Below are 10176 nucleotides of genomic sequence, written 5' to 3'. Positions count from 1 at the left end.
TGAGCGAGGAGAGCTAGAGCCCCTATACCGTAACATAGGGCGGCTAAGGTGGACGATCCCCTGGGATTTTATCTTGATTGGAAAATGTACTTATGCATCCAGATGTATTGGGCTTTATTGCCATAGGTTCATGCCAACAAACATTTCTAGATGGCTGGCCCAATCTTCCATCGTCCTTGCTAAATACCATGAAAGTAATCGTACTTCTTGCAACGGACAGACCTGCTATGTCCTTACAAAATATATCTTAACAATTGTCTATGATATTTTTCATCCGATTCTCAGATCAAACATTTTATGCATGCAACCAAGGGGCAGCAGATCGCTGGAATTTGGATATATAGTGTTACTATTCATCACACAGGGTGCAGAATAAGTTATTCTTCATTTGAGGTAATCTTATGATCATTTTATAATTAAATTACATTTGGAATTCAAATAGTTACATTCCTATCGATTCACTACGTAAAATTTGATATAAAAAAATAAAAATATAGGTCATAAAACAAGAAAATTTGCAGTTTATGTGTATTTTAGACTATGATTTTACGTTTATAATTTTACATAACATAAAATATTTTTTACAATGATTATATATTTTCTTACGGTCTCTTTTTACGTCGAAAATAAGATAAAACTTACGGAACGTAAAATTACGGTGCATTCATGGTAAAATAGAGGAGGGGTGAAGAATAACTATTTCTCAACCAGGGTGACAAATAGCGCGACCATATATATATATATATATATATATATATATATATATATATATATATATATATATAGCACACCTATGGGATGAAAAATCATCGTACGCCCAGTACTTTGGACCAAACAATAAGAAGCTATTCAGAGCTGGCGTTCCAGGGTCTGCTCAATTTATTAATAACATGCTCATTTTTTTAAACTTTTCAGAAATACCATAACATACAGTACTCAACATTGATGCGACGTAAAGCAGTGCCGGCGGGACCCAATAGAAGAAAACATTATCTGAGGATTTGTTCTCGTACGTGCTTGCTTTGGCACGGAGGTGTGGCTGGTCGATCGATCGACCGATCGCTGGACGTTGCTGTCGCAAGGGGAGGAAGAATTCGCCGGGGACGACTGGCCGCTGAGGCCGGCCGCCCGTCCCGTGCACGGCAAGACGGCGACAGGAACGTTCAACCCAGCAGGGTGGCAAACTTCTCTCTTCGGGTTACACTTTCCGGTTGGTTCCGGCGAGTAGAGTTGCCAGTCGTGTTCATATAGGACGCGACGAGGGTGGGGCTCGGCAGGTGGGTTAATAAAAGTTGATCACGGGCCGTGTGACCGTGCGCAGGGCCAGAAGCGGTGGTGTTTGGCGAGAAAACTGCCGCACTCACCCAAAGAAAACCGTCGCTTTCCAGGTAAACCAAACCGATGCCACTCGCCGTCTTCGGCTCGTGGCGTTCATCTCGTTGGTGGTTGTCTACGGTGAGGTCAGGGTCAATGGATTATTAAGTGTGATGGGCGATGACTACGACCGATGCTCTCTTCTCTACCGTGCGTGCGTGCGTGTGGAGTCTATGTCGATCGCCAGGTCGGCCCGTGCCCTACACGCTGCAACGTTCCGTGATGTGTTTATTTCAGTTTTTTCGTAAATTTACTAGGCAGTTCTCTTCTTTAAAAAAGATCACGTTCACAAGTGACAATGACAAGTCTTTCACCCCTTTTTATAAAAAAAAAACAGGTACTAAAAGACCAAACCTGAAACTGAAACATGGAGACCTGCCAGATGACAAGGATTTTCCACAACACTCAAATCACCTCCTTCCCAATGAACCAAATCACCCTCCCCCCTCACACCACCGTGGTGCACCAATTCCAACAGGCTAATATTACACGGCCGAGTCTTTCCTGTACAGAATCTGCTTGTGTGTTCCCCGGGAATCAAAGGGGAAGAGGAAGCAATAATAAAACCTCTCTCCGGAAGAGATTTTGCCACTACGCTATATTATGAACTTACAAACACGGCCTGCCTACAGGTCCCCGGCTTGCTATCACTGGGGCGCGGCTCGGTAGCTGGAGCGGCTGGAAGGGAAGACCGGGACGGCGCCGAAGTCCCGTAGCCCGGCCTCTCCGGTGTGCCCGTGCCCATGGGCCCTCCTCACCCGGGACTTCTCCACCCGGGTCCGCCGGAAAACCTCCTGGATTTGCCGGTCGTTCTCCTTGAGCATCTCGTCGACGTTGCCCGAGGGGCAGGAGGTCAGAGGCCCCGAGTGGTGGATCTTGTTGCCTTTGGATCCGTAGCCCTGCCATCAAACGCCACAGAGTTCAGTTTTCGTTCTTGCTGGAACTGTAATCATTCAAGTATCGTTGTTGCCTGACATTTGTCACACATGAATGGATCCAGTGCCCTCCTAAAATGTCACCCTACTCATGTATTTACTATGCATTAGATCATGGCCTGTAAACTTCAAAACAACTTGCTGGATTATGCACAAATTATACCCTAGCAAGTGGTAATATTGGATTTACTGAAACTACGTTTCAGCTTTGGCAATGGAATCGCAACAAATGATATCTGAAGGAACCATGCAATGACCATGGATGAAAAGGCATAAGAAAACTTTTCGACGTTGGGCACAAGTTTAGGGTTACTTACAATAGCTCCTCCATCCACCCTGCCGCCGCTCTTGTCCTCTTTCTGCTGGAATACTTGGTCGTACTTCCCGCTACCACTGAAGTGCCCGTTGATAGATTCAGACAGCCTCCGTCCATGAGCAAATGCTTCAGCTTGAGTAAACCCGATCCCATTGCTATCATCCGGACGTGCATCTGATTTTGCTGATACGACCACAGGGATATTCCGGGGATCCGCAACGGCACGTACATGATGTTCGCCATGTTTGCTCGTTCCAGTCTTTGACGGGTTAACTAAAGGCCCAGAATGGAAGGTTCTCGTTGGGTAGACGCGTTTGGAGTCCTCCGACGATTCAATGATGTGAGTTGAACTGGGTGGTTCAATTGGAAATCCAGATGCAGAGTCTTCCTTGCAAGGATTGAACATCTCACTCCTGCTCTTGGTATTGGCTTGGGCTTGCCTTTTCTGAAAATGAAGACAACATGAATTTAGGCATTTCAAAATAGAAAAATTAAGGAGACGGTAAAAATCTAGAAGAAGATGCACTGAGCATGCATGTTGTTGCATTTAAGACTTTATATAACATGCTTGTGAGAAAGGAGGGTAGCTTATATATACAGGGAAGGATCACATATTTGCATTGTTGATGATTATGAGTGGAAAACATAATTTCAAACAACAGTAATAAGAGTAAATATACCTCAACAAGCTAAAGACGAACAGAATTATATATTCAGTGAAGATGTCAACAAGTGGTGGCTATACCTGCAAAGATGACACTAGTTCTGCATTTGCATCAGGTGCAGGGACTGCTTTTGACTCTCTAGTTCGTCTTTCAGGATGTTGCTTTCCTCCAGCAGTACCTTGCCTGGAGAAAGGCATAAACATGAGATTCGGAACAAATTAAAGCATTAGAGATTCATGGCACAAGCCTATTTCTTTTTCACTAAAATATATTCAAACTATTAAAACAAAAATGAAGCAGACAACAAACCATAGGCAATGAAAGACTGAAGACATGAAATGAGTAATGAAGGGGTAGAAGCGCAAATACAAACTGGACAATATACCTACCTTTACTTACAGGTAGGGGGAGAAGATCCCAGTGTGGTATTTTAAAAAGTGAATAAAAGAATGATGGCAACAGAATACAAACTCCTTTTCATCAAATATACGCTATTCAATTAACTTTAACCAATTTCCAAAGCATGTTTATTGGGCAGACACAGTATTACAATAACTACTGCCACAATGCCCGTGCGTTGCTACGGAACCACAAAAATGATTCAGTCGTATTGGATTAGTAGTATATAATAACCAATCCATGTGCAACACTGCAAAGAAGAAACTCAATCAAGTAGCAAACTCTTTACTTGTCTAAATGCAGCAGCCGATGGGAGCACTATTGCAAGATATGATTCCCCCCCCCCCCCCCCTCAAATTGGAGGGGTCTGGTGGGTTCTAGATGGATGCAGGAGATTGGGGTGGACTGGGGGAGTGAACTGACCACTACCACCACTAACTCTAATTTAAGATAGTAGAGATACTCTATTTCATGAGTGGAAAGATAGTCGTGTATGGTAATGAAAAGCTAGAATAACTATCAGTTGCATGATATGCCCCCACATAAGTGCTTATTCATAAGATAGTAGAGATACTCTATATTTCACGAGTGGAAAGATAGTCTTTTATGGTAATGAAAAGATGGAATAACTATCAGTTGCATGATATGCCCCCACATAAGTGCTTATCCATTCCATGGTATCAGATTTCAGATTCTCTTCATCAAATGCTTTCACCATGAGAATTTTTCCATTGTGTTCCTTGTGTCCACAAATAAATATCATTAGGACAAAATGGTTACAGTGATGGCCTAGAAGGAGAATGTGGTTATTTAGTTGCAGCCTGTAGAACTATCGAGTTATCCGGTGGCATTGAATGGTTTTCCTTCCAACAAACTGTGCAGGTAAGTTCAAGTTCATAACCAAGCAAATATATGGACTTTTGAGATATGGGCTACCACAAGTTAGGCATTCGATGAGGTAATGAAGATACTAGCGCAACTTGCTTAGTGTGAATAAAGAGCCTTATTTGATTGCAAAACTATGTTTAAATTTCTATATGAAAATAAAATAAGAATGACATCAGGTCAGCAGAACATCCCAACTCTATAAGAATGTTCTCAGTTGAAGAGAATAAGTTGGTTGCGAGTACCTTCGACCTTCCTCCTCTCGGCGTTTTGCATCATACTCTTTGCTGGGGGGATATCTTGGCAGACTTGAAGGATTGCAAGCATATGGTTTTGTTGTAAAAAACTGCAAAAACATAATTATAAATACATTGTAAAATTTCTAAATCAATAAGAACAAAACAAAATCGTGGATGGTATCATAGGGTAGCATTTACACATTCAACTCAATAATTAATTGTGAACTGTTTTTAGCTAGCTCCAGTTTGCAAGCTACAACATTTTCCAACAGATATACACATCAAGTAGACCACAGAAACAGGTAGCACTATATGTTTATAACTATCATCAATGATCCAAACAATTGGACCCAACTAGAGAACGGTGACTCTCTTAGACAATGCAGCTAACTAGGATGAACTCTTAATTATAAAATGTTAAAATTCCAATCAGAATAAAGCTGTTTTATTTAAGAAACAAAAAAAGGAAGGTTGAAATGGTTTAATGTACTTGATCAAATATAACATGTACGAGTCCAAAATAACAAAACAGAATTGTCTCTTGACACTGGAGAAAAGTAGAAGGAATTTAATACCTCACTTTGCAACGCAGAAGATGCTGTCCGTCGCTCGGCTGGGTCTACTGAAAGAAGAACATCTACTAATGCTAGAGCAGGTGAAGGAAAGTCTTTAAATGTGTCTGTAACACGCCTTGGATATGGATGCTGTGGCTTAAAAATGGTTGCATGGGGAAGTTTAGACTTCCTCCAATAGTCCTCTGATGGCGAACCACAGAGTTTAAATATTTTATGTAACTGCTCAACCTGCAGAAAGAATAGTATACACAAGTTGGTTTTATGACAAAATTGAGAACATTATATCTTGTTGCATTTGCTTCGAGGAAGAAAAGAGCTTGATAGCATACCTCTGTTCTACCAGGCATAATAGGCTTGCCAGCATATAGCTCAGAAAGAATGCAGCCAGTACTCCACAGATCTACAGCAACGCCATAATTCGTGGCACCAAGCAGAAGTTCTGGCGGTCTATACCAAAGTGTGACCACACGACTAGTCAAAGGGTGCCTTTGTTCAGGATCAAAGAAACTTGCTAAGCCAAAATCAGCTATCTTCAGTATGCCTCGGTTATCAATCAAGAGATTGGAACCCTTAATGTCACGGTGCAGAATGTGACGACTATGACAATGCTCAAGGCCTCGGAGTAACTGTTGCATGTAACATTTAACCTGTAAAGAAATCATGCTCATTAGCTGAATGTTCTAACCATGTGTGAAGTAAATGCTGCATGCGAATTAAGGGGTTTATATTGAATGAGAATGCACTAAGCACCCGTGCATCGGAATACCATGTACCTGAGGCTCGGTCAATTTTAGTCCAGGAAAAGAAGCTAGGCCAGCTAGGTCGTGCTCCATGTACTCAAAAACAAGATATAAGCTACAAGACATCCTCGAAGTTACGAGACCCTCCAGCTTAATAATATTTGGATGATCAAGCCGTCGCAAAATGAGGATTTCTCTGGCCATGAATTTCACACTCTCGGGCTCCAAATTATCAAAGCGTACTTTCTTTAGAGCAACAATCTTCTGTTTTTCAAGATCACGAGCTCTGTAGACATTACTGTATGTTCCCTGACCAATCTGAATACAAAAGAACAATGATTTTTATTGGATAATGAAAGAAAGGAACAATGATTGAACAGAATATTTTAAATTAAACTTAAACCACGTGACATTTATGTGCAGAAACCGACAACTTAATTCAGCAAGCATCTATGTACACAAGTTACAGCCAAAAATGCAAGTTCGAGAAACAATGCATTGCTTTTCAAGCTAAAAGTGCAAACCAAACGTATCAACAGCATGGAGGACAGAATGCCTCCCCCCATATGGCCATACCCTACCATCTAATGTAGTTCAATACAACGTGAAAAGTCTGATCCCGTTATTAGCACCGCCCATTTTTATCTTTCGCGGGGAAGCAATGTGTAGCTGAAAGTAGACACAGCCTTACTCGAACCTTGTCGCGATATATCTAGCAAGGGCTGCTGGGATGGAAGGGAATAAGCGTAATTCCTTAAGATGGGAAGGGAACTAAACTAAGATCCATGTGAACCTGAAGAGATTGGGCCTATTTTTTGCCTATCCAAACTAGCCCCCGGGAAGAAAGGATTGCCCCATTAATGGCAGGGATTGCGTAGTACTACTGTCTAACGTTTCCAGGTTCCATGTTCCACTGAGACTAACAAAACAAGTCCAAAAGAAAGAAAAGACCACCGCATTTTCCCATCCAAGATACTAAAAGCCATCCTCCACTCACAACAGAATTTTACTGTTACCAGTCGTCCCCAGCTACCAGTTATTACCACTGAAAAAAAGGCAAATTCCCCGGTTACAGCGCGATTTTACAAATCCCAAGCATCCACTAAAGCAATCAATAAAGAAAGAGTAAAGAAGGGAAATGAATCGCCGTAATTCCTCGTCGTGTAACAGAAATCCGGAAGAAAAGGAGAGGCAACGATTGCAGGACAAATTTTTCTGATTTTTACTGTTCCGGTGTCCCGGAGCAGAGACCAGAGCTACAAGCAAAATGTGAAACGGACGGCGGAGAAAGGAAGAGAGCGTGACCTTGTCGAGCTTCTCGAAGGACTCGGCGCGGCGCGGCACCCAGCCGCGCACGGCCTCGGCGGCGACGGAGGCGAGCCACGGCGGCCACCCGGCCGCCACCTGCTCCGCCTCCAGCGCCCTCGGCACGGGGCTCCGCACCTGGCACGCCGCCATGGCCATCGCGGCCGCCCGCCTCCTCTCCAGCGCCTCATCCCGCGCCCGCGCCTGCTTCCGCGCCTCCTCCTCCCTCCTCGGCACGGCCGCTCCCGCCGCCGAGAGCTTCCCCGCCGGCGGGGGCGTCTGGACGCACCGGCCGTCGTCGATGGCCGCGGGGCGGCCGCACACGCAGCCCATGGTGACAGGGCGCCGGCTGCAACGGCGCCGGAGGGGCGCGCGGGTCGCTCGGCCCGGCCTGCCGCGCCGCCGGGGCAGTCACGGCATGCGGGGGAGCGGATCTCGGGGTTCCAGCGAATTGCGGGGGAGTGCGGTTAGGGTTTGGAGTGGGAGAGGGAGAGGGAGAGGGGGTGGATGGAACCTGGCAGTGGAGGCGGGCGAGTAGTGGGAGACTGACTAGCAACAGCCGGGTGAAGAAGACGGCGAGAGGAGAGAGGGACCTTTGCGTAATTTCAGTCTTCCCTGAGGGTGTGCCGTGATATCATCATCGTTTGGCTGCTTCGACCTGCTTCTTTGGGAGTTTTTTCATGGGTAGGCCTCTATGATTGTGTATTTACTGGTACATGCTTTTAAAATTTTTGTTCGCATAGAGGCCCACCCATGACATTACAAGAACATAGTAATAACATATATATCTGTACATCACCTAGCGATGACTACAAGCACTAAAATAAGCCGAAAGCGTACCGCCGTCATCACCCCTTCCTCACCAGAGTCGGGTCAAGCTTGTTGTAGTAGATAGTCGGGAAGTCGGCATGCTAAGACCTCATAGAACCATCGCACCAGAACATCAACTATCACCGATGAAAAAAAGTATAGATCGAAAAGACCCAACCTGTAGACACATAAACGAAGGCAAGCAAAAACTGGATCCAAAAAGATCCATTGAAGACCAGCACCGACCGAATCAAACGATATCCGCCAGAGACACATCTCCACATGTCCTCCGACGACAATAGACGCACCATCGAAACAGGACACACCTCCACACGTCCTCCGTCTTTAGAGAGCCGCCATCGTCTTGCCTTTCCGAGCAGGTCAGAGACCCTAAACAAACTTACAAAAACATCTAAAAAGAAGCAAGACCCCTCTCGCCGGCAAGAGTCAAGGTCCACAGCGCCTCCATGGCCTTATGGCAACTGGAGACGAGGCGGACCGGCGCCGGTGCCGGCGGGGGGCAAGGGAACCCTAAACTTTTTCTTGGAAATGAGGCAGCGACTGTCTCACTGGGATTTGATGCTCTACTTAAAGGCGCCCAAAGATTGTACAAGAACATAAGGACGTTGGAATTGAAGCATTCTCCATCCCCAATGGTCACATTATTCCTAAAATATGAAGCTCTCCAAAATGAAAGCAACCATTGCATGTCTCCATTAACCTTATTCAGCAAAAGAAGTGGCCAATCTAAACCATCATGAACCAGAATTTCCTCCCCAATGCTTTAAATTACGAAACATTGTGATCCTAGACTACTCAATTGAGTTCATTTTGCAATCCGTTCGACTACAACGGAACAAGAAAATGTGTATCACACACAAGTCTTTTCATTTTAAAAGTTCTAGACACCCGGTGATTCAAAATTTGGACTCTGGCTATGAAGGTGCCCTTCCTATATTTGAAGACAATTTCTTCGCATTTGCCATTCATACAACTTCTAAAATCCAAAGATGAGTTATATCTTCTTTGTTTGCGAATAAAGATGAGATACATCTGCTATCGCAAATGAAAAAATGAACAATTTACCCACCATATACCAAGATTGCTCATTTTAAGGTCACCCGCTTCACTGCTTGTAGTCGTCGCTAGGTGGTCTATAGATCGGGTTCTAATTTTTATTATTTTCGGTGTTCATTGTACTGCCATGATTGATGATGAATAGATTGCAAGTTTTCATGAAAAAAAAGTAATACTAATTATAGAAAAGAACTTCGCAAAGAAAGGTAATATACTGAAAACCCTACACGGTCAACTACAAAATATTCCTACACCCGGAGGGCTCACGTGTTGCTAGAGAAAGCTCGTGCGAAACCGAAGCCGGAATAATAATCCGACTTTCGGGGGGCATATGGGCAGATCCTTCTCCCCACTGGAATTAAATACCGGAAGCAGCTGTTCTTCGCTGCGATGTCTCTGCGCCCTCGGCACCTTGACCAACCTCATTCCCATACCAATCCGTGTATACGCTCGCTGACAGGTATGTCCGGCACGCCGGGGCCCGCGGTGTCGGGGGCGAGTAAGGGCATCTTCAATGGTTGTAAGATAGTTATTGGTAGACTTTGTCATATAGGATTTTTGATGATGTGTCATGCAATAAATGAGGAAAAAGAGAAATGTTGTATGTACATGAACCAACATCCATTGCACAAGCTCCAATGTAGAATGAGAGAGTATCTTATTTATTATCTCACATTCTATTGAGCATACTAGATACAATTCATTGAAGATGTTGTATGTTAAGATGTTGGTTAATGACGTGGCATATTTTACCAACAAGTATATAAACTGTTGGAGATGCTCTAAGCAGCAGGGTGGTTTTCTTCGAGAACGACGCTCGCTGGCCGTTAGACTGTGCACTGAGCTAGCGTCCAAT

The 10176-nt window shown here is 44.2% G+C and overlaps 1 protein-coding gene across 1 annotated transcript; it reads right to left on the bottom strand.

The window, feature by feature from the left end:
- Positions 1–1759: 1759 nt before the first annotated feature.
- Positions 1760–7982, bottom strand: LOC125543134 (probable serine/threonine-protein kinase At1g54610). Its single transcript, XM_048706385.1, has 8 exons — positions 7434–7982; positions 6162–6446; positions 5718–6035; positions 5389–5616; positions 4820–4920; positions 3371–3473; positions 2627–3070; positions 1760–2273 (listed from the first exon to the last, which is right to left on the bottom strand). Exons 1-8 carry the CDS (start codon positions 7764–7766, stop codon positions 2022–2024), a joined length of 2064 nt encoding a protein of 687 aa, XP_048562342.1. The 5' UTR covers positions 7767–7982; the 3' UTR covers positions 1760–2021.
- Between the last annotated feature and the right edge of the window lie 2194 nt (positions 7983–10176).

The sequence above is a fragment of the Triticum urartu genome, chromosome 3 (assembly GCF_003073215.2).
Source record: "Triticum urartu cultivar G1812 chromosome 3, Tu2.1, whole genome shotgun sequence".
Lineage (NCBI taxonomy): Eukaryota > Viridiplantae > Streptophyta > Magnoliopsida > Poales > Poaceae > Triticum > Triticum urartu.
This window is presented reverse-complemented; position numbering and strand designations above follow the sequence as displayed.